The sequence below is a fragment of the Oculina patagonica genome, chromosome 13 (assembly GCF_052425735.1).
Source record: "Oculina patagonica isolate OP01 chromosome 13, crgOcupat, whole genome shotgun sequence".
In the NCBI taxonomy this organism is placed as follows: Eukaryota; Metazoa; Cnidaria; class Anthozoa; order Scleractinia; family Oculinidae; genus Oculina; species Oculina patagonica.
The window spans coordinates 20,759,404-20,784,806 of NC_135770.1; the positions used below are offsets into that span (position 1 = coordinate 20,759,404).

Sequence of the window (25,403 nt, forward strand, 5' to 3'; positions counted from 1 at the left end):
ATTTAAACTTAAACTCGACCGTTATTTTATTCTTATCTACTTGATAATGAACTCAAGATGATTTCGAAACGTCGTGGCTTATTTTCGCTAATTTTTATACTTTATTGTATATCGAAATGTTCTCTCATTACTAATTATGTCTATACTATTTTTCACATTTCACTTTTGATAATGATGACACGAATTCATCGAAATTTCAAGTTACTCTTTTACTAAAAAAATGCTTTTGTAAAATTATATATATCTTTTCTTTTCATTTCAGAGATTTCTATGTTTCTGTTAGAGATGACAGTGGTATAAAGCCCGAACTTATATGCGGCGAGAGAGGACCATTCATTTTTTTGGCACACAAGTTAAAAATCGACTACAAGTCCTCCCGCCACACTTATTCCTGGCCAGGATTTCAAGCCAATTACAGTGCCCTCAATGAATCGATAGTAGACGGTAAGAAACAAAAACTTTATTATCATTTCCCAGTTACCAGCTAACGTCTGGTAAATCGATGGCACAATAGTCTCCACTACATATGCGACATTCAACTGCATAAAGGCATTTTTTGTTCATGTTTTCTTTGGTTTTTGATGTTTGTCTTTGTTTATCTTTTTGTTGTTATTTTTATGCTGTTTTTTCATTTATTCGCGGTTCTCGAATTTTTTCGCGTCCAATTTGCCATTTCAAGCCTGGATGAAGTATGTTTCTTTTGGACAGGAAGACTGAAAAATGGCCGAGAAAATTTTCGTTTCTCTTTCGACTTTAAGTGCATTTGATACACAACAAATCCGGTGCCTATTTTTGGTACAGCAAGTTTGAAGTTCAGATTTAAAACGGTTATTCTGTATGAGTAACATGCTAGATATACCATCTTCCAACCACAATTGTACCCTTTTGTCGTTTTAGCTCCGCTTGTGGACAGCTGGAACATTAACATCTCCAGCATAATGTCGTCAAGCATAAGCGTCATGTGGACACACTATGTTCCCGATAATTCCTACTCCCTGCAATTGTATGCAGTTGTATGCACACCGACCAATCAAGAAGCTGGCCCTATTGTAGTAACAGCCAATAAAACCGAGACACACTTAGAAGTACGAGGACTCAGAATACTAACTGAATACAGCGTTCAGGTGTTGGCTTTAACACTGCACACTGATAGTGGGACACTGAGTTTGAAAGGAAGTGAAAAACTCACTGTAAGCACCCAGGAGGGAGGTAATTAAAGTGCTGTCATAATATATCATTACTTTAAGCTGTAATTCTAGTTGACTTTAGTAGATCAATGACGAAAATTAATTGACTGCAGTCGATTAATTTGCAACGTTTGTATACGTGGACCACTTTTTAAGTTAAATTGTATCTTCCCTTTTAACATTTTTTTAGCTCCAGACGCGCCTCCCGGTAACGTAACTGCACTAAGTCCTGACTCAGCCAGAATAATTGTATCTTGGACACCCATCCCAGATGATAGTGTAAACGGAATATTACAAGGATACAAGGTTTTCTATAGAAAGTTATTGGACGATGGAAATTATTCTACGGTTCCAGTTGGACCGTCGACCTTGCAAGCCATGATCAGTGGAAATTTGATTTACACTGATATTTATGAAGTCAGAGTTGCAGGGTTTACAAGTGCCGGCGTCGGAGTGATGAGCGAATCCAAGACAGTCCAGCCAGGTAAAGCAAATCGTTTTATGTTACTGAGAAAAAAAACTCTGCTAATCAGGAGCCGTTTTACTGTACTATATGGCCTAACGACATTTAAGTAAAAAAATTTCGTATTTGCACTGGGACGAACGTTATATTAAAGATGAATTCCAGTCCGTACGCGCAATCTCGGCCTGTCGGAGCCCAACACGAAGGAATGACGCACAACCGACCACCCCATATGAGACCGGAACAAAGGGGGACCGATGCAACCGACGCAGCCATGGAAGAAGAACGAACGAGGGGACAACCTCAGATGCTGTCACCGAAGTGAACGCCGCAAAACAAAAGAAACAACCCCGAGTCTGCGCAGTACGGACTGGAAATCAGCTTTAATTTTTCCCCTCGTGTCATAAGTCATCATCTTGGTCTTGCCACCATGGTTAAAAGTAAACTAAATTACGTTAATCAAACTGAATCTAAAGTTATGAAATCAAATAATAAGGAACAAGCCTCTAAAGCCAAATAGGGGAAATATGTAAGTAGTTTAGATGTTTAATTTCTTTTTCCTTTTCTTCACTTCCCCTTCATAGTTTGCACACGTCACTTCAGTTTATGGTCCATAACGAATTATATTGTAATCAACCATACATGTAATCTGGGGAGCAGGGGTGGCGCAGTGTCGAGAGCGCTCGCCTCCCACCAATGTGGCCCGGGTTCTGCTCCGGCCCCGTACCATATGTGGGTTGAGTTTGTTGTTGGTTCTCGTCCTTGCTACTAAGGGTTTTTATCCGGGTTCTCCGGTTTTCCTCCCTCCACAAAAAACAACACTTCCAAATTCCAATTCGGTCCGGAATCAGTGCGATCAAGAAGAGCCAACTAGTGGAAGATCCTACTGTTAATCTGATTTATTTATTTATTTTTTTTTTGTTTATATCTTCTTTTTTATTATTTTTATTTAAAAAAAAACCCTTGGTTCAGCCGTATTGGATTTCAACATTTTCTAAAAAAGTCAAAATTAACGGAAATTGCTACAGAATCAAGCCAGAATGAAATGTGAAGTTCTAGCAATCATATATATATTTTTTCAAAAAAGCGGAAAATTGATTATATAGCGTTTTTTGGGGAAACCTGCTTGCAACTATGACGTTACCATGGCAACGACAAAAATCATGGATACATTCGACGTATCAAATACCTTGAGAGGGGTGTCATCACCCTCCCCTCCCCCTTCTCACTGACTTGTACGGTCAAAGGTCAAGTTTGTTGAATGCGTATTTTAACCCTATTCAGAACGGGGGGGGGGGGGGGGGCTTTTGAGGCCCGCGCTGACTTTGAACTTTCATAACTTTTTTAAGATTTAACCAAACGCTGCCAAACTTTTTGAGTTTACCTAAAATTTATCTGGCAACAATTTGGTAGGGTTGAATGATGTGTCAGAAACTTGAAAACACCATGGCAACGGCATTTTGACAGGCATGTTTTCCCAAATTCGTAACTTAAATGGAATTATTTTTCCATTTTTACGGGTTAAAAGCACATTTTTATTTATTTATAGTAGTTTGCAGTGATGTTGGGTGGTTTTCTGGCTTTTTGGAAAAATTTTGAAATCCAAGATGGCGGATCCAAGATGGCGGCTGTTTTGACATCATGATGTAATTGTCACGTGATGTGACGTCACCATCCCACGTGACATATACCAAAAGAAAGAGTTTTGGACGTACAATACATCCTATAAGTTTCATGGTGATTGCTTAAATATTCTGGAAGTTACATGGGGGGGGGGGGGGGGGGCGGGCGGTCTGAGAAGGACAAAAAAAGCCCGGTCTGAATAGGGTTAAAAACGATTCTTAACCTCGATATTTCTGGTTCTATGAAATAAGATGTCATGTTCATATTTAGTTTGTTGTCCAAACTAGTCCTTGATTGCATTCTTATACGTTTTTGTTGTTAAATGCTATTTTAGGTTGTATGCGGGGTCCTGTTCACGATAGCATGGGTGTGATAACAAGCCCTGGCTTTCCAAACAAATATCCAAGTAACTTAGAGTGTTATTGGATTATCCTACCTCACTCTTCGAGTTACCGACTCGTCCTTGCTTTCGATACTTTCCATACAGAGGACGTGGAAGGAAGACCCAACTGCACGTAAGTTTGAGCAAAAAATACGTAACAGGATAACACGGGAATGACCGTATTTCGCAATCGTTATTTAGGGTTTTGAACTTTGTAGTCGTATGGTTGAAACTCAAAATTGTTCAAGAGGTGTTCAATGCAACATAATGGCTTTGGGAAAGACCAGATACTATTTTTTTCTTGCGCGGCCAAAACTTCGAGCCCATGATTATAAAGGTAATAGTTGAAGTAGATGACTTCAAAAGGAGAAAACCGGATAAAAAGACAGCATAATTATTTCTGTAGACGAAATTGGGGTGATGGCCATACCCCACAAAAAAAACAAAAAGCAACATCACCCACCAGTCCCTGACTTGGAGCCCCCAAGGCAAGGGAAAGAGAAAAAGACCCAGAGCTGCTAGCGACGGATGTGGAAATGCAGCTGATGAGATACATCTGGAAATATGTAGAGCAAAAACTCAAGATCGAGTTACCTGACAAGGTGTTGTCAGTGTCCTATGCTTCACCTGGAGTGATGGGCCTAAGGAAGGAGAATAATACCTCCGTACATGTACAATACACTTCTGCCCAACCAAGCACCTCATAGTCAAAATACATTGTTACCGGGTCCCAAAGGGCAGCTTCGCCTGATTGTCAAAGGTACATGTAAACGGTATGCCCTTGAAAAGATCTGACTTTTGCATTATTTTTTAGGGATTTCCAGAATGACTATATTCAAGCTGGAAATCGGTATAATGCTCTGACAAGTAATCCATATTGCGGACTGATCAGGAAACCGTTTGCCTTAATCATGGAAGCCAACTGTTCAATTCAGTTCCAAGCTGGAATACTTTTCAAATCTAATGACCAGGTGGAAGAACAAGGTTTTCACCTCGACTATTTTGCTGTAAACAAGACTAAAAACATTTGTAAGTGACGATAACATTAATTTTGCACAAATATTTGTCGCTCTCTTCAGTCGTATGAAGTGTTAAGTTATACGACAAGTTCTCTTGTCTTGTTTTTTGGACGTATGACTTTGATCTAAATGTTCAAAAGTAAGGCTACCAAAAACATATTGCCGTTTGAGCTGCATATGTATGTAGTAGATAAAATATGAGCGGGAGATCTGTATGGGCGTATACAATGGCGAGCCGATAGGCGAGCCATTGTAAACGCCCATACAGATAGGACGCGAATATTTTATTCTACTTGTGAAATGAAAACAATAAATTGAATGCGAAGTTTTGTTTTGCGAATCATTAAAGATCTGTATTAAAAGTTAATGAATACTAAATAGCTGAGCAGGAGTCTGTATCAAAAGTTAATTCTATTGTTTGATTTGTATTGGGGTTTATAGTTGTGTACATGTGATCTGAATACAGTGCTGGGATTGGTTTGCACCCTCATGAATAGTTAATGAATTTTACAATTATATTTGTAGTATCTCATCATTATCTTTTGAAATGCAAACACACACACACACACACACACACACACACACGCAGAAATGTACTTCACAGCAAGTTAGATAACATGTTTGTTGGTTTTACTGTAAAGCTTACACATTAAACGCAGCGGCTGCTAAGTAAAACATGGTGAAACTTGGCGCGGCATAAACTGGCTTCTTCCTTTAATGAAATAACTCAGTAATTTCCTATTCCATTAAATGGTGCATTTTTTTGCCACTGCTAGCTGTCAGTACCGTCAATGGAAGTATCAAGAGTCACGAGGTTACTTTGATATGGGCTGATGCAGACCAGATCGTGAACTACGTTGTGTTGTACAAGCCGTCGGATGTTAAACGAGAATGGAAGTTCAAAAGAACCAATCACACACAGGTCACATTGCGGTCACTGCGGGCACTAACCGAGTACACTGTAACAGTAGTGGGATATACATCAAACCAAAAAACTTATGGTAGCCAGGACATTAAGTTTAGAACCTTGAATGGTAAGTTAAAGATTTCATCAGCTTCGTTTATTATGATTGAATACCTATTGGTGTGTATTCCTCACTATTTGGGGTAATCAAGGAAAGGCAACATGGCCCATTAACACCCCATTTCTAGTACAGAATTCACTATTGTGATGGATTGTTGGGGCTATCGTCCGCTAACACACTAATGCACTAACCCGCTATCCGCTATGCTGTAAACATTAATAATAATTAATTAATGAATTAATTAGAGCAGTTTTCAATTGAGTATCGTAAGACCAAAACCAAAGCAATCACTCTGCTCAATCACAAGGGGCGCAAACAATCCATTGAACCAATCAAACTCGAAGCAAATACATGTAGCCGACGCGAGGCGCAGGAAAACGTGCTTGAGCGAGTCACGATTGGTTTTGGTTTTAATGATAAAATAATAATAATAAAACTTTATTTAAACTCGAATTTAGAGTAGCTTGACAAGCTAATATTTCCGAGAACGAAAAATAGATAACAAAAAATTAAAATAAAAATTACTCTTTACATATTTAAAATTGACTTATATTAACTAATTATAAAAATTGTTATTTACATGCTTCATGAATTGGCTTTGCAGATGTGTCTTTTAAAGTCAGATAAGTTACATAGCCTTATAAAATTAGGTAAAGAATTCCATTCTTTTGTTGCCAGATAAGTAAAGGAGTGGAGACCAAAAGTTGTAGTTCTAGGTTTGGGCATTTCCAGTATATAGTTTCCACGCAGGTTGTATGAAGTAGAACGGAACGAGAACATGTTTCTCATTCCCTAAAACCCACATGGTTTTACTTTCAATTGGTTGAGAAAATGGCGCCAGAGTTTTAAAGCAATCACTAAGCCTAGCAATGCAAAACCAATGCAAACGCAAATTACTTTCGATACTCAAGTGAAAACCGCTCTAATTGATACCAGTACTTAATTATTCGTTGTGGAGGGGAGGGGGGTGGGGAGTACCTGACCGAGCACCCAAGATAAAACGTGGAGCATATTAACGTTACTTTCATATTAAGATCTCAAAAGTATGCTCCCCTTGTTAATCAAGGAGTAAGCCTGTTTTTTAAATTAAAATTATATCTACAACAGCATATCCACTCATGTTCTTTTTAGCAACAGAGCCAGAGACGACTACAGCTTCAATAACAACCCCAACGCAAGGTAAGAAAGCATACCTCTTTAACTGAAAAACAAAAACAAGAAGACATCTCGTTAAAACTGCCTGATTAGTGTGGACTTTATATTTTTGGTCTATACGAAACAGAACTGTCGCAATAAAGAAAACTTTAGTGAAGTTATTGTTAATGCTTCTCAATCAAATGGGTAGAGCGCTTTACGAAATACATTTTACTTAAGAAAGGAAGAAATCTTAAATTGTATTTTGTTAAGTAGCGGTTGGCTTTGGCCAAAGCGTTTTATGTAAGGTCCTCTTGACTTTTTTTTCTGTTTAGATTCTTCTGTTTTTAGGAACTTGTTTTTAGGTCCGGTTTGATTAAAGTAGCTAACTCTTGGGAATCAATGAACTGCATATGTAAATTGTCTCCAATAAAAAGATACCCTGAACAATGTTCAGGCATATTTTTTGCGAAACAACGTTCGTTTGTGTCATTTTTGCGAAACACAAACAAAAACCTGTTTTGTATTCAGCTCTTTGTACCGTCATTAGTTTTAGTGTAACTGATTTTACGTGGAGTCATTTTAGGTGGAGTGTACGTATACACTAAAAATATTTTTAACTTGGCTTACTTAGGCACTGACTATCGTCAATAGATGGCTTCGCAAGTATATAGGTGTTTTAATACTGTTGTTAATTTAAGATTTCGCTACAAATTAGGGGAGGGGAGCTTTAAGAGGCGATGTCACTACGGGCGGTCCACTGGATCTCGGACTCCAGAAAAAAAAAACTATAAAACAAAAAATTAAACTTTGTTCGGACCCGCGACAATTTTGTGTACCCGCGACATTTTACCCGCGACAATTTTGTGTACCCGCGACGTTTAACCCGCGACACGAGACATTTTACCCGCGACACGCGACACGCGCCGATTAAATTATCTCTGTATTGCGACACATGAAAAATGGCCGTTTCATCGCTTATTGACACTAGTAATTGATAAATCCTCCAAAGTCGAGAAAAACAAACTCTCTGATCATTTCAACTGTATTTTAGTAGTAAGGATAGATGGTAGTACCTGTGTTAAATATATGAAGGAAAACTATTTTGGAGTCCGAAATCCAGTGGACCGGCCTTAGTGACATCCCCTCTTAAAGCGCTGATCAAGAGAATGCAATCTAACAGATATTTAATGTTTTCCTTAGAACCAATTTCTCTTATGTACCCTTATGGAGTTGCCGCTGGGGATTCGGTTATTGCATTCGACATCTACAGGAGAAAGTGTTTTAAAATACCTATACCAGACGGTGGGATGGCGTTCTTTGGTAAAAGACACAGGAAACTTCATGTAAGTCTGTTAGCAAGCATTTTTACCGTGTAGCCAGTTAGCAGCTTTAAACTAGACAACTTGAACTCAGTAGTCACCTTTCAGACCAAATTAAAATGCTACAATTTAAGGAGAGCAGGTCAAATGGGGCTTTTACAAAAATCATCGTTAAACTAGCCTATGTTGAAGAAATGATGCCCAGACTTTATTGCTTAAAAAAATGAACTTAGTTTGGTGTGTCATTTCTTGGGACACGCGAGCTGCCCCAGCAATACGGGTTTTCAAAAAAAAAGCGTTGCAAATTTTGCATTTATATTTTTACTTAAACTTTTTTTAATTAACTGACATTGGAAATTTTTCTTACATTTTTCGACAAAATTAAAAGCCAAGAAGGCGGATCCTAGTTTGCAGACAGTTTGTAATGTATGACGTCATTTTCTAGTTATGTTACGCCATAATTATTAAATAACTGCCACTAAAATCACTGTTTCAAATCCTTTGTGCTCCAGTGTAATTGCTTCAAATACCTTATTAAACCACAGAATGGTTATGTGACTTTTGTTAAAATATTCTTCTACTACTTTCCTATTCGTCTACATCTTACAGATTTGTCCAAATGGAGTAATCCAGTTTGAAAGAGAACGTATCAACCGATGGCCATACAAATTTGGTCAGAGGTATTGGTTAAGAGACGATGCAATGCTAGCACCATATTGGTGCAACATAGACTTCGGAAGCTCGTTTGTCAATGGACCTTCAAAAGTCTTTTATCATGTGTACTCTGACTCCATACCAAGCTCAAACACAACACTGAGTAAGGCGACAGAGGATGTTATGAAGCTTTTTAGAAGGCCTCTTGCAACGAATTTCACTGCATCTTGGGTACTTGTTGTTACATGGGAAAAACTTCGTCCACGAGGTTACAATGCAGATTCACAGAATCTGGTAAGATATTATTATATGCATATATTTGAGACATTCGACGGCATGTCTTATGCATCAAAATTGCCCTTTCGTCTTTAAGGTAAATGTTTAAAATCAATGCAATTGCATTGAAAGCTGCAACCACTGATGAATTAGTGGCGTTATTACCTTGGAATTTAAAACTTTCTATAAAGCTTAAATGTCTGAAATATATGGAAAAAAACTACCAAGTTCTTTGAATTCTTTTTATATTTTACACGTTTCGGTGTTATCTAAATAGGCACTTTCTTCGTATGAGATAAACAACAGATTGAAGTTTCCAAAGTATAGGCGGGACTATAAATTTAGTAGAAAGTTTGTCATCCAATCATCATCATCAGCATCATCATCATCATCATCATCATCATCATTATCATCATCATTATCATCAATAATAACAATAAGATTTCGTCTTTTCATTCCAGCTAAACACGTTTCAGGCGGTCATTATAACTAACGGAGTTTACTCCTTTGTGATGTATAATTACCCCGAGGGTGGAATACAGTGGTCCGCTCCAACCAGTGTGTAAGTAACACTTTCTGAAAAAAGAAATTTAAAATTCTTAGTTGTCCATAACTGTGTGTGTATTTTTAAATGAGTGTATCGCAACCTCACAAACGTAAATTTATAGTCGTACACGAATATTTACGTCAAAGTAATCTTGTCGTAAGGTAATCCTACTGAGTGGAGGCTTTTTGCCTTACATAATACCCTACAATCTCTCAAAACAGAGAGACAAAACAGAATGATTCCACCTAAATAAAATTATTTGGCCAAACTAAAACGGTTTTACAAAGATTATGCCATGTCATAGAATATAAGCCAATCAGAGTACAGAAAAGCCATTGTATATTTTTTATTTATTTCAATACATTTTATTGGCATTTTGTGGCTAATTTTGTTATGCTTAGGTCCAATTACATACACTACACCAAATACAGAGGTCTTCCTGTTATGGGATGGAACGCTGGCGACAGCGATGGGAAAGTATTTAACTATATAAGGTAAGATATCATGTTCGGATTTGTATTCAAAAAGCCCTAGGTGAGAAGTTTAATGGGATCTTTGCAGCTAAGGGAACATGATACAGAATTACACCTTGCTGGAGGGCAAGCAACTTAAAGTATGTAAACCTTTTTTTGTGTGTGTGTTGCAAAAAAACAACGTGTCATGACATCCAAAACAAATCGACTTTCATTCATTAATTTAGCCAAATTAAAGCATAGGAAATGGCTACCAAAATTAATTCGTTAAAATATAAAAATTACCGCTAATAACAGTGAAGGGACATTTTAATAACACAGCAAATACAATAAGGTACGGATGGCCAAAAGTAAGGAAGATTGGAACGGATTGTGATATGGGTTTTTGAAATACTGTTAGGCTGAACAGTTTCCAACCGGGAGACACACTTGGTTGTAATGAAGCAATTGATTTAACATTATTTTAGATCAACAGAAGAAATTTATTTGCAAACATTTAGCTCCAAAGCGACTATTTGGCAAAACTCAAAAAAGTGAACTTAACTCAGCCGTCACACAGTCCCTTTATCTTTTCTTCGTTACGTTTTGAATGTCCAAGACGGAAGCTCCAGCATGGCAATTTTTATAGCTCGTGACCATAAGATGATAAGAGCCCATTTTAGCTAATTAATATTTTCCCCCTGCAGTTCTTTGTTTGATAGATCCCTGGGAAATTATTGAAAATCTGCTCAAAGTTTACGATTCGTGGTGTACTTTTCTTTCATTTGTTTTCAAGAGCAAGAAATAAGTCTTGCAATTTGCGACACTTAGGTGCACATACGTCAAGTAAATCTCACACAATCAAACAAACAATTAAACAAGGAGGCAGACAGACAGACAGACAGACAGACAGACAGTCAGTCGTGTTTGACTGATTGACTGACTAACTGACAGACAGACAGACAGACAGACAGACAGACAGACAGACAGATAGATAGACTGACAGACCAACGTGAGACTGGCCTTCATTCCCTTATTTACAATAATCATAATTCATACCCCGTGTACTTTTGCATGGATATTTGGCGATCTCTGATCACACATAGACTTCACACCTATGGAAAAAAAATCAAATTGCAATTAGTAATCGCAAGTATCCCAGCCAAAATTATTTTTGCAAGAGAGTCTTTACAGAAATCTTTAGTCTAGATACAGCAGTACTTCTTTTAGCTATTAGAACAAGTTTGTTTTTCGTTATTGCCTATACAGGAAAGAAACACTAAGAATCGTGATTTTTTTAACGGTTATCTAAAATACATATTATACACAGATCCGAAACAGTAGGAATAGAAAGCATCGACAGCCTACCGGGAAATACAAATATCATTGGAAAGTGGTTCTTTAGACTTGAAAATTCTAAAGGAGAACAAGATGCCATTCAGAAGTGCCTGCGCTGGTTTAAAAATCAGCCCGATCCATCATCGCACTCAGACTCCCTTGAGCCATGTCCATGTACTCTCAGACAAGGAAGGTTTGATGAGCGTTTTCAGTGGTCGAGACTACAGTCACCTTACACATATTGTGTCTACACGAGGTTTCCATCCTCCGCCAACAGAGGTCGAGAGTGCTGTTACAACGCTGGATTTGATGGCCTTGGTTTTGGTGCCCTTATCGTTGGTTACCCGGGTGGAGGAGTTATTGATCGATATCACAAATATGCTTCAAGAACACTAAGGCTAAAGCACGAATTCAGTGATGTCCTGGGCTATCAATATTGCTGTGTGCAGTCCAAACTTTGTGAACGATATTATAAAAAGCGACCGTCGGAAGGCTGCGAGAACTACAGGCCTCCAGTGTGGAGTAAGTTAACTAGTTATTTCAGATGTACACTGTGTAATAATGTTCATGCAGAATGAACAGAAAGGAGAATTGTGAAAATGGCAACAATGCATAAGTGAAATTTATTTCTGAGCCTTTTAAAGTAAATAATACTTTCTTATAGTGGTGACATAGTGTGCTTCGTCATATTCTGTAAAAATTTTGCTTAATTGGAAAGGATTATTACCATCCCATCTCGCGGTTTTTTTTTGGTTCCCCAAGGTCACCCTTTCCGGCTCGATGCTACCTTAAAACGTTCTCTCGCCTGATGGGTCAGTATGGAAAGTGACCTTACTGAAACGGTTAACTTTTCTCTATAAAACGGGCCTAGATTACATGTGTTAATGAGGTTGAAAAGAAAAAATTTCCTCACTACATACATCTTGTTTAAAATACCAAATGAATACTATTTAATTTAGATTTACAATGTTTGTTTGCTTGGATTTTTGTCGTTTTTATTTAACCACTACTAAAAGCAATGTAAGTGAATTATTCAATGAACGTTTGCGTACTAGTATATTTTATTTTTCAAATATAAATTATTTTTTCATAGGCTGGTTATGGGGTGATCCTCATTTCGTCACCCTAGATGGCAAAAACTACACCTTTAACGGCCTTGGCGAGTATACAATGGTCAACGCAAAAGATGGACGCTTTGAGTTACAAGCTCGAACAAAACTTGCCAAAGGAGGAGGAACAGCAACCGTGTTTGTTGCAGCAGTGGCGAAGGAAGAAAACACAAGCGCTGTACAGGTGGCTCTGAAGGACGGAGGTAAGTGGTTAACATTGTAGGGTATGAAGGGTATTATGGATTTATCGAATGCTCCGTTTTTACTGCAGAAAACACCTGAGGAAAAAACTCCAAAAACAGGTCGTAACAGAAACTTTTGATCGCAAGTATGAGTTCTTCTAAGCGGCCACGCTTAGAAAGAATGGAGGAAAAACGTTAAGCAAAAAAGCTTGGGATATGTTAAAGCTTATTATAGCAGTATCGCCAGTGACAATGATATAAAATAGTTATTGTTTATCACAGAAGAGGACCACGAATCGAATATGCAGCTCTGGTCACGCATTCACAGAGAATTAAAATTAAAAATTGAAAATTATATTTTACATTTGAAATATAATAAATGCATCAATAAATTTTGATCTACTGTTGAATTAAGCAAAGCAATTTTGATCTACTGTTGAATTAAGCAAAGCAGACTTTTTGGTCGATCAAATAAAAAACCAAAGGTTTAGCGAACGCTTACTGGACCATTTACTGACGACAGCTTTTAGTTACAGTGATGAAAACCTCATAACCACAGTTACGTAACCTCACATGAGGTTTCATAACGGTGGTTCTTTACTAGAGCTGGTCGCTTGCGACAGTTTTCGTGAGAAGAGCTTCAATTGCATTTTCTTTAAATGACAGGTGATACTTTCTCTCTTTTTAGGAGGTTTGGAGGTACTTGTAGATGGGGAAGAATATCAAGGTTTCGACATTTTGTCTAACATCAGTGTAAACTTGAATGGCTCAGTAGCAGTATCACGTCCGCAAAACAACTCCTTCCTTGTAACATTTCCATCCGGGATATCTGTGACGATGACAGAAGTGCAAGAGTCACTCTCCATAGTCTTTGCTGCCCCTGAGGCATTCAAGGGCTACACAAAAGGCCTTTTAGGGACTTGGAATGATAATCCACTTGATGACTTCCTGAGACCTGACGGTACAACACTGGCTTCTAACGCCACTGGGAGAGAAATCCACTTTTCGTTCGGATTGAAATGTGAGTAACTTAAACACATCGTGTCGCAAACATTTCCTGGTTACGTGTCATTGTAGCCGTTTCAAGGTTTCTGTTACAGCTATTCAGTCACTGTTGTATTGTTTCTTGTGAAAGGGTATCGTAGACGCTATATAAGTTATAAAGTCAAATCATTTGTGAGATGCTGCGGTAGCAGGCAATTTCGAAAGTTTTACGCCGTATTTTTTTTATTCTGGTACTCAACACGAAATTTGGTGTTTGAGGTTACTTGAAACCGCCGTGCTACCATTTCCTAGTTGCAAAAATTTCATTTTCTGAAAAATTAATATAATTGGTGAACTTGTCATATTGTGTATGGAAAACAAAAAAAAAACCTGCAAAATGTTGCGGGATGAACGGATCCTTACTTAATAAAAGTGTTAAGACGTTTTCAGCATACCTACCTATGGATATTTCTCCAAGCTCGAAAAAAATCACTGGGATATAATAACCTCTGTAAAAATGATTCCGCTATTTTGATCGCCAAAATAATTTACTGCTGCCAGCATCCAAGGGTCTATGAGTTTTCTTACTATATTATCGATTTTTTCAGCAGCTATTTCAGTACTATCGATTCCAAAGCAAACATTAAAGCTGATTTCCAGTCCGTACTGCGCAGACTCGGGGTTTGTTTTCGTTTTTGTTTTGAATTCGTTAAAACGTTGCACTTCGTTGACAGCATACATGAAGTGTTTTTAGTCCGCCATTACAGTTCGTCGAAGTTCGCTTCGTTCAAGAATTTCCGATGAGCTGAAACGTCGGTTTGAAATAGCGTCAAGGTTCTTCTACTTGTTATTATTTGTTCTGCAAGGATATCTGGCGTTATTAATGAAGAAACAGGTAAGTTTGTCACGTAATTTTTAGTTTTGCTTTGTTTGTGAGGCTCACATAAACATTGCAGCCGAGATTGCGCAGTACGGACTGTAATTCATCTTTAATATACTTTCTTTTCCCTTATTGATTACTTTCATTTATCATACCTACCTGGACGTTTTCAGTACTCAGAAGTCGTTGTTTACCTTTCTAGGGCAAGTTCTATCCAACACATCCCTGTTTACCTACAAACCTGGGGAAAATGTATCCACTTTCTCGAATGTGTCATTCGTGCCAATTTTCCTGGATGAGAATATCACTTTTGCAAGTGAAGCTTTGAGAAAAGAAGCAGCGGCTGTGTGTCAAGGGGATGTCAACTGCTTGTTTGACATAGCGTCTACAGGAGATACGTCAGTTGGAGAGAGCACCAAGCAAGTGTCTGTACAACTTGAAAGCGAGAATGAAGAATTACGTAAGTTAGAAACTGGGCCTTTTATTTTCGAGCTGTACCCTGTCCTTAGATCTTCCTTATTCTAAACCATCTTTATTCTGCTTGTTTAATTTTTTGCCTTTCCTCTTTAGAATTTTCCTCTTTTGAGTTTTCTTTATGTCTTTATAAAATTAGAGCAAAAATATATTTGCTGGCGTGTATATGGTAGAATAGTTATATTACTACTGAAACGCTTATTTCACACAAAAAAGTGAAAAATAGACCCTCGAGTATCATTCCTATTGCCTTCTGTGATGGATTCAGTCGAGATGTCGAGAGCACAGTCCTTTAACATAGCCTCCCCCGCAGCCGTTTTCAAAAAGGGCTGCGAGGGAGACTACCTTTAACAAGGCTATCCGTTGAGATTTGATCCTTACAATTAACCTTATGATTTTTTTAATACTATTAGATAATTTTCCGCCAATGATTTTGTCTGGGCCTACTGAAATTAATGTGACTGTCAACACAACTGTTAGTATAACTGTTACCGCGGAGGATCCAAATGGTGATCCCATGACCTTCAATGTTACCGGACGTCTACCAAAAGGGGCTCAAATATCAACCAACGCATCCTCAGTGACACTGACTTGGAATGTAACCACCCAACAGGTATTAACCGTATTTATTTGATTAAGCACCAACCTCGAATAAGCGCCCACCTCGAATAAGAGCCTACCCTTTAGGTAGGAAAAGTTATTAACCGCCCAGCCTCGACTAAGCGCCCACCCCCACCCCCACATCCCTAAAAAACTGAAATGCACTTGAGGAATATTGATTATTGAAATTAGAAATGACTAACTACTACTAAGAGACTACCCCGAAGACCGAGCTGTTTTCAAGAAACTTTCAATGAACGGTTAAAAATCTGCTGTAGTACATCTTCACAGTTTTTTTAATATTATTATTATTATTGTTGTTGTTGTTGTTTTCGTGTAAAATAAATGTACTACTTGCTAAAAATGGTGAAAATTTAATAAGCGCCCAGCCTCGAATAAGCGCCCACTCTCAAGTTCAAAAAGTTTAATTAACGCCCAGGACGCTTAATCGAAAGTGATGCAGTGTCTAACATACCGCAAAAGATACGGTGATAAAATACATGGCAATAACGCAACCATGAATTTATATCAAGAAATATCTGCTGTGTGATTGTTCGGTTTAATTTGTGGGTCACATTTTACAATATAGTGAGCGTCCCACACGCTTCCCTGGAATGCTGTTCTTTTTCTAGAACAATTCATATTATTATTCGCGTTTTCGTCCGTATTCTAATGAAAAAACCTCACATCAATTTAATTAATAACTTTACATATCCCTTTAAGTAGTATAGAACCCTCTATAACCCTCTATAAACCAGGCAGAAGTAATTTTGTTATTTCTGTTGCTGAGGACCAGAAGTCTGTAAAGAATTTGTGATGATAGTTGAAACATCTTGCTCAATACTAAAAAAAAACTTTTTTACCAGATTGATGTAGAGTTTGTTGTAGCCGATGACTCCAACCAAGCTACCGTCCTGCGACCAGTGATTAACGTTTGCGCATGTCACAATCAAGGAACTTGCATTCCTGTAGACGAAAATGACGTGGACAGCAGTGGTGGAAGATTCAATATACTTTCCTGTGTGTGTCAAAATGGATATACCGGTACCTTCTGTGACGCAGACCTCGATGCATGCGAGGAAAACTTCCAGCCGTGCTATCCAGGCGTGGAGTGCATCGATCTTAAGGCACCTGCAAACGAGTCTGGCTTTGAATGTGGCTCTTGTCCAGTTGGTTTGACTGGAAATGGAGTGGAATGCACAGGTAAGGTATTTGAAATACGATTTTGCAAATGTTTCTTAGAAATTATATTGCTTTTTATAAAAATGCACTTGCTTTCTCATTGCATTTCATCATGATTATTTGCATACTCGCATATATTATGTTCTGCATATGCACTAGGTTTTGATTCAAAACTATTAAACTTTGCGTTTGTGTGGGAGAAAACGTTTCTTCAGTAGTTTTTCCTGTATAAGTCAAAAAATATAGCACCGCCTTAACCAGAAATGCAGTACAATCCTTGTAATAGTGCCCCTTAAGTTTGCGTGTCCAATTATGAAAGAGGTCTCCTGGCCATAAGTTTGGCCACTTGGTCGTAGTTTTTGTGAAATCGATTGGAAACATTTTTTTTCTGCTTCTCTAGAAATCAAAAATGGTAAGAATGATGGTTGCATTCCATGAGGGCGGCAAGTCACATTATTTTGCAATTAAGACTTTATACGGACGTTTACCAGTTGCTGTAAGTTTTGGGGATTTTAACATACAAAAAACAATATGCATATGGCATATTTCATTTAATTAACAGATATTGACGAATGTGTAACAAACAAAGGAGGCTGTGAGCAAAATTGTTCAAACACTTTTGGATCCTTTCTCTGTGCATGTAATCGCGGATACCGTCTAAACCTGGATAAAAAGAGTTGTGATGGTAAGCTTGATCCTCAGTTTTAAAGTCTCTTGATGGTTGTATTTGCCCTTCTCTTTTCTTTTCCCCTATCTTCGCGTCCCTTCTTTCCGTCCCTTATGTCCTTTCACATTCTTTTCTGTTTTCTAAACTTGTCTTTTCCATTACTTTACATGTCCATTTTTTACTTGGTATAGATCACTCTTTACTATCTTTTTGAAATCCTTTTCGTGCCCTTTTCCACCTTTTGCTTCTTTGCTTATTTTTCTTTCTTTTCTTTCTTTTTTGCTTGCTTTCATACCTTCGTTTGTTTATTCCTTCTCTTCTTTTCTTTATCTTTATTTGTTTTCTATATAACAAACTGTTTCGCCTTTAGTTTTTGCTAAAGATTATAAACAAATTTTAAAATTCAGGGTTTGACTTCTTCCTTGCAGATCTTTCGATTTATTTTTTTATAATATAAAGGCCGACATTTTTTTACTAAAGTGTAATCCACTTCCAACATAAAAGTACATTCACAGCTTATCTCTCTTGTTTCAGATGTGGATGAATGCTCGCCTGTGAGTGATTGTATGCAGATATGCGAAAATACACCAGGCTCGTACAATTGTAAATGCAATGCAGACTTTAAAGTGGATCCCAGTAATCCAAAGAACTGCATACGTGGGTATTTCACTAAACTATAATAAGGATTTATCATACTTCATCGTATCGCATGTGTCAGGACTGAATAACTGTATTCGATCTTATCACTGATCATCTTGTTAGATTGCATGGAAGGTATTTATGCCTGTAAAAGATACAACGTCTTTGTTTCTAACTGAACCATTTCCTTAATTTTCCTCAATTATGTTGTAGTCGTATTTTATACGATCATTTTAGAACGAATTTATCCGAGAATATAACTATATCTCAAATAATGGTGCAAGGGGTATTCCTTGTAGGGAACACGCTTGGCTCTTTTTTCTTTGCTTTGAACATTTGCACCATTTACAATCTACAGTTACGAAATATACAGTGACTTTAGCAGCTCACCTAGGAATCATGTTTTACTTCTCCTGGGACGTTTAGGCAATATATGTGCTCATGATAAAGTTGAGATGACACGCATGCGTACAAGATGTTTTCGGTTAAACGTAGCAAATAACAGCTAAATACAAGGCTATGATAAGATAAAGTAGATAATTAAAAAGGAGCAGACATAATATATTACCGACATACTGGTGATGAGTATCCCGTTACTCTCATATACAGAGATGATCCAATAATAAAAAGGGCCTGCAAACGAAAACCTAAATACGCACTGTTTCATGTCTTTAGCCAAGGATCCCTGTCAACAAAATTCCCTTGAATGCCAGCACATCTGCTTCTTATCTGATGGAAAGGAAAAGTGTGCTTGTAATGCGGGATATGCACTAGAACAAGACGGGAAAACATGCACAGGTATGTACGTCCATACTACATAAACGATCTGTTAGTACTAGATTCACAATACGTCATAATGACGTTATTGTTGTTGCTAACGTCATCGAAAGTTTTATCACATACAGCACACTTATCAAACATGCTGCTACTTACTGTGATGGAATATTGATAAAATACTATTTTAGTCATCACAATCCTACCTCCGATGTCATGACATCAATACATCTACGGTAGTCAGAACTATTGTCCGTATCATTCTGTTTTAATTTCGTAGTCATAGGATAAACGGTTTTAAAGTTACATAGGATTGTATTGGACCCTCCGTCCCTGGCCTTCCGTTTCCAGGAGGGTCAAAAAAGCCCCGTCTGAATAGGGTTAAACTAGAATCCTAATGAGGGCGATCATAGTGTCAGAGCAGCTAAATTGTGGAACACTGCTTCTAATTTCTTCAAGAAAATCGAAAGTGTACTTACTTTCAAAAAGGGCCTATATGATTTTTGTGCATCTAGTTATAAGGACGTTCTTCATTCAACATTTTTTTTTTTTAATTTTTAATTCCTTTATCTTTGAATTTGAGCTACAACAGAACATAGAAAGAAATAATGGTAACTCTATCTTGCAATTGAAACGGGAAATAAGGGAATTTTCTTTTCTTTTTCTTTCAGATGTCGATGAATGTGCCACTGGTTTGAACAACTGCGATCAGCAGTGTAGCAATAACATAGGAAGTTACTCCTGTTCATGCGTGGACGGATTTACTCTGGATGATAACGGCTTCAACTGCAACGGTAAGATATAATGGTTTTCTATTCTTCTTTCTATTCTACGATTTTTTTCAAACTTTGCCTATTGGTTGTTTATCTTATAAGAAGTAAAATACCAAAATTGAAATGGAACAAACAAAACAAACTTTTGGAAGCGACTGCAACTTGTTAATACGCAGTAATTCCTTATGATATCACCAGATTACAGTAAAATGCACGATAGATTGATGAATTGACGTTTTCTACAAATGTATCGGTCCATATTTCCTTTTCAGAACTGATGAAAGTTATTGCCCAAGAGAAACATTAATAGCTTCCCATATTCGTTTGCGAGAAAATGGCGCTCCAGCCTTAGAAAAAGCCGCCCTTTTTTGCGCAGTAAAGATGCAATAATACAATACTAAGGGATGACCTTAATTAACATATTTTGTTCTTACCGCGGCTCACTGAAACTTCAGCACTGAGCTACCCCCGACCCCTCTCTTTGTTGCAAGAGAATTAACAACAACGAGGTTAACATTATTAGGCTACGAGTTGTCATTTTGCCAATGGGATTGCCTCAATTTCTAAACTAAATAAAATAATATGAAATCGTTTCCTTTTTGTTTACGTTTATCGTAGATGTCGATGAGTGTGTGGCATTTACCTTCAACTGCACGGATGACTCGCAGATCTGCCAAAACACCCATGGCTCCTACAAGTGTGTTTGTGGGGAAGGCCTGTACTGGATTAACAACACGTGTCAAGGTGAAGGCAAATGTAGCGAATAGTGCTGAAAGGGAAACTTGCTATCTTTTCAAACAGTGTTGATGGAATAAATACACCCGCCTCGCCTACCCCATGCCCCTATATGATTCTCAATTCTCAATCATCGAAATTTTATGCCAACTCGTGAAAATGTAGCTGCCTTCATGGCGTCTTTTATTTGTCTTTCTGATGTCTTCGGCAGTGTACAAAATAAAAATTGTTAAACAAACGTGTTAGAAGAGTCACTTTTTATAATGTTCTTGTTGCAAAAAAATATCTCACTGTTTTAAAAGCTTCACTCGTAAAATACTGAAATTGTCACTTGGAAATAATCTACTTTGTCTCTTTGGAACCTAATAATATCAGACCCACCTAGCATAGTCTTTGGACTTCTGAATGGTCACAACATCCAATAAACTTGAAAATGTTTACTCTCCAAAAGGACTCGACAAAGGTGCCAAACCTCCTCCACCTCCCCCTGCCCCAAGCCCGAAACCACCAACCAAAGAGGAGAGAAGCCAATCAGTGAAGCTGGAGATACAGGGGCTGAATGTCTCTCAGGTTGGGAACTATATAAAGCGCTAGTTTTTAAATAGCAAATAATATTGCGTCGACGGAAGTCAGTGTTTGGATTTATTTTGATGCTCAAAAGTACACTTGTTGTATATAACTTGTTAATCCCAAGAAGATATTCCGAATAATATTTAGTTCTTATCAAAAACCAACCGCTGTCCAGTTTTTTATCCTTGTTAATTACAGTGATAATGGCATGTACTTTAAATAATCTAACAGTCGATCGATGACTAAGTTAAGCGCTTGAAGTGCTTAGTACCTGCAAGAATTAATTGAGCAAAAAACCTGTCACGCAGTAATCTGCCCAAAATAAATCTGGAAATAACAATATTTCGAGTCTTCTTTTCTGATCTGTGTTTAATATTGTATGCTATTCTTTTCAGTGGAACCAACCTTTAGAAGAAGCGTTCAAGACAGCAGTTGCAACAGCAGCAACAAAGCACTGCTCAGAAACTGACAACTGCAAATCAACACCTGTCAGGTAATATAACCCATTCGTCCGTTCGTTTGAGAGCTGAATTTCTTCATTTTATTTAACTCATAATTTCCATCTATTAAAGCAGCTTTATCTCTAGGTTTGTTTTTCTCAGGCTGCACAGCTAGCAGGTTTCTGCAAAAAAAAAAAAAAAAAAAAAAAAGGCTCAGCAATTTTAATTTATGTCTCTTGACCCTTTCGGAGTACAATCCAAGCAAAGTTATACACGGGGAAAGAGGGCACCGTCATTGTGAGACGCCTTGAAATGTTTATGCCTTCAGGAAAAAATATGAAGCTTGCTGTACAAAATAAGTTGCCATTACCTTGTACTTCACAATTTTTTTATGGGTTCAGACTGAAAAGAGTTAATTTAGGAATGAGTATATGTACAACGTTATTTTAATGAGTATATACAACGTTTTTTTTATATTTCTGGCTCGGACATTGAGGGAGACCTCGTCCCACGTATGGACAATTGTATTGTATTGTATTGTATTGTATTGTATTGTATTGTATTGTATTGTATTGTATTGTATTGTATTGTATTGTATTGTATTGTATTGTATTGTATTGTATTGTATTGTATTGTATTGTATTGTATTGTATTGTATTGTATTGTATTGTATTGTATTGTATTGTATTGTATTGTATTGTAACATGCCAAGACTCGATTGACATGGCAACATTGAAAGGCGCCATGATTTATAAAAACAGTTGTCCCATCAAAATGTTCCCGAGGTATGAACAAACAGGTACTAAAAATTCTAGCTACTCAGAGTTAAACCGCTTTTCAAAAACAGCCATTGTACCTGACTCCATCTAATTCTCCATCTAATTGTGAAGTTGGCCGAAAAACCATCTAATGGAAACAACTTCTATACTTACTATTATTATTCATTCTTCTTCTTGTCGTTTTTACAGCTCTCGTCGCAAGAGAGCAGCTGCCTACATGATCTTTACAGAGGACCAAGTTCACATTCTACCAGGTTATCCAAAGCAGATCTCTAAAGACCCTCTTCTGGCAAGCTTGGCATTTTATTTGCAGTTCCCACCAGGAACGTCCAGTGACGACGCTATAAAGAAAGACGCCCTGGTTGCCATTGTTAAGGGGTCTCTGGCAGACATTTCAAACTCCATCAATGCTAACATCTCGAGCGTGCAAACTCTGTTTGCTGAAACGTCAACCGTGACGCCAACAACATCAGTAGGCATCCTTCCCAGTGAGCCGTGTGGTGGCTCTAACAGTAAGATGAAGTATATCATTGCGGGATCCGTTGTCGGCGGGCTGTTGCTCGTTATTGTTATCGTTGCAATTGTATGGAGATGCTGCAAGCCAAAAAAAAGGTAACGAAAAAAATTTCAATGATACTAATATCTATCATTAGAAGAAAATCAGCCGTGTTCTATTGGAAATCCCCGAATCTGATTGGTTAACTCCTTATTTTCTATTTAAACAATAGAGTGTTTCTGTCGAGGGACTATCGGCTGATAGTTGCCCCGCGGAAATTTGATGTTCTTAAAACAAATATTAGCCAGAGAAGCGAAGCTTCGAGGGAGGGCTAATATGCTAGTTTTAAGAACATCAAATTTCCGCGGGAAAACTATCAGACCGATAGTTCCGAAACAGAAACACTCTATCGTTTTTAATGCTCACCTCTAAAATTTTCTTCTGCGTGCCTATTCAAAAACGAGGATCGTGGGTTATTTTTTACTTTTCAGGATAAAAAACTTAATTGAAAGCCGAAATTTAACAAACGAAACAAAACCAGACAGCCATTGTACCTGACTATAAAACCCACTAAATGCAGTGAATTTAGTGGGGTTTTTCTGTTTGTAGGCCCGCTTGTTTTCAAAAAAATTCACGGTCGGGCACTATCCATCCGGGCATTTTTCTTGGACGGGCACTATTTAAACAATAGAGTGTTTCTGTCGAGGAACTATTTAAACAATAGAGTGTTTCTGGCGAGGAACTATCGGCTGATAGTTGCCACGCGGAAATTTGATGTTCTTAAAGCAAATATTAGCCCGAGACAGAAACACTCTATTGTTTTTATTGTTCACCACTAAATTTTCTTTCGCGCGCCTATTCAAAGACGAGCATCGTGAATATTATCTTTTCGGGATAAAAACTCAATTGAAAGCCGAAATTTAACAAACGAAACAAAACCAGACAGACGCTTGTTTCCAAAAAAAAATTCACGGGCGGGCACTATCGATCCGGGCATTTTTCTTCGGCGGGCACTATTTTAACAATAGGGTGTTTCTGTCGAGGAACTATCGGTGATAGTTGCCCCGCGGAAATTTGAAGTTCTTAAAACAAATATTAGCCAGAGAAGCGAAGCTTCGAGGGCTAATATGCTAGTTTTAAGAACATCAAATTTCCAAGGGGCAACTATCAGACCGATAGTTCCGAGACAGAAACACTCTATTGTCTTTATTGTTCACCACTAAATTTTCTTCCGCGCGCACATACAAAAACCGAGCATCGTAAATTATTTTTACTTTTTACGATAAAAAACTAAATTGAAAGCCGAAATTTAACAAACGAAGCAAAACCAGACAAGAAACCCACTAAATGCAGTGAATTTGGTTGGGTCTTTTTTGTCTGCAGGCACGCTTGTTTACAAAAAAAGTCACGGGCGGGCACTAGCGATCCGGGCATTTTTCTCGGGAGGGCACTATGGGCTGATAGTGCCCTCTGGCGGACGGGCACTATCGCGTCACGTGTTCAATTTAAACCAACCAGAATCGGAGAAAATTTAGTGGTGAACTATAAGGGCTGAGAGTGCCCTCCGGCGGACGAACACTATCGCGTCACGTGATCAATTTAAACCAATATTTTACTTATCAGTTTTAGAATCTCCAAGCGTGTTGCCGATAACTCACATAAAACATCAGAACTGGAAATGGACACGGTTGCTGGCATAAGACATGAAGTCAATGAGGCATACCGCAAGGACTCACACTGATGACCACCCGAACTAAAAGGAGGCCCGTAAAGCTTAAGTTCGTAGTATAAATTAAATTTGCAATCCCAAGCTACTTGATCAATAGCTGTTAGACAAGATTGTAAAAGTTTGCATGCCATCATTTATACCTTTAAATGGCCAACAAGAGTGGATGAACATGCTCTCTTGATGGCAAACAAATAAAGTAACAACGCGTGTCTGTTAACAACGTAAAATATTAGTGCCAACATGAATGTCGAAATTCGCCAGATGTACCAGGTATAATCGCAAAATAGCATAATAGAGTAACTTCATAATTGTTGTATAATAAAGCGGTTTTTTAAGTTTAGTGTCGAAAGGGATGCAGAACTACTCTGTGATTGGTTACTCGACCAACGAGATGCCAAACCAAGTCAACAATGGGCTGGCCACACTTTTTTCCTGAGCTGGACGTGTTTTCACTTCGATATTTGGTTGGTTCGTTCTTTTGTTTACTTTTGTTTCGACTGGTTCTTTCATTGCCTTGACTTCACAAAATTCAATTGAAAACCGCTTTTGTAGACAGAGGACATGCCCGTAATAATTTCAGCAATTTATATCGGACGCCAGTTTGCATGCGTAAAAACTACAGTAGATAAGACTGCAACTTTTTCTCCGAAAAATGTCGAATAAGCAATAGAAATCTTGCTTTGTGTGACTTTACGCTGAGGTATTTCGAAGAAGGACTGGCAATTGCCTCCTCTCTGTATAGACCCTCCGACGTTTCCTACAACGAGTAATTTCTACATCACATGTCAGCTATCACTGCGTTTTTTTGTTGTATATCTGCCGTTCAATGGGCATGCGTCAGGTCTCAGTAAAGATTTAAAGGCCATTGCTCAGTTTTTCTATCCGGCAAGTCTATATATACATGTAATATACCACATGTGCAAAAGAAATGTTTTAACTTGGTTCGGAGGAAGGGTCATCAGCTTAAG

The 25,403-nt window shown here is 37.9% G+C and overlaps 2 protein-coding genes across 2 annotated transcripts in view; one reads left to right on the forward strand and one right to left on the reverse strand.

Annotated features, from left to right (window-relative positions):
* The first annotated feature begins 934 nt into the window (after window positions 1–934).
* LOC144634220 (mucin-like protein) lies at window positions 935–24,636 on the forward strand. The gene is made up of 25 exons (XM_078493113.1): window positions 935–1,209; window positions 1,378–1,671; window positions 3,608–3,788; window positions 4,470–4,684; window positions 5,451–5,708; window positions 6,831–6,878; window positions 8,037–8,179; window positions 8,765–9,103; window positions 9,547–9,647; window positions 10,034–10,126; window positions 11,415–11,944; window positions 12,516–12,734; window positions 13,402–13,734; window positions 14,780–15,037; window positions 15,465–15,664; window positions 16,518–16,854; window positions 17,396–17,518; window positions 18,035–18,157; window positions 18,815–18,937; window positions 19,585–19,707; window positions 20,305–20,430; window positions 20,873–20,991; window positions 21,387–21,484; window positions 22,400–22,822; window positions 24,330–24,636. The coding sequence occupies exons 1-25, from the start codon at window positions 939–941 to the stop codon at window positions 24,445–24,447; spliced, it is 5,196 nt and encodes a 1,731-aa protein (XP_078349239.1). The 5' UTR covers window positions 935–938; the 3' UTR covers window positions 24,448–24,636.
* Window positions 14,480–25,403, reverse strand: part of LOC144634244 (uncharacterized) — a 132,154-nt gene continuing 121,230 nt past the window's right edge. Inside the window, exon 7 of the mRNA XM_078493146.1 lies at window positions 14,480–14,684. The gene's annotated coding sequence lies outside the window, so the exon portion shown is untranslated. The remainder of the gene's footprint in view (window positions 14,685–25,403) is intronic.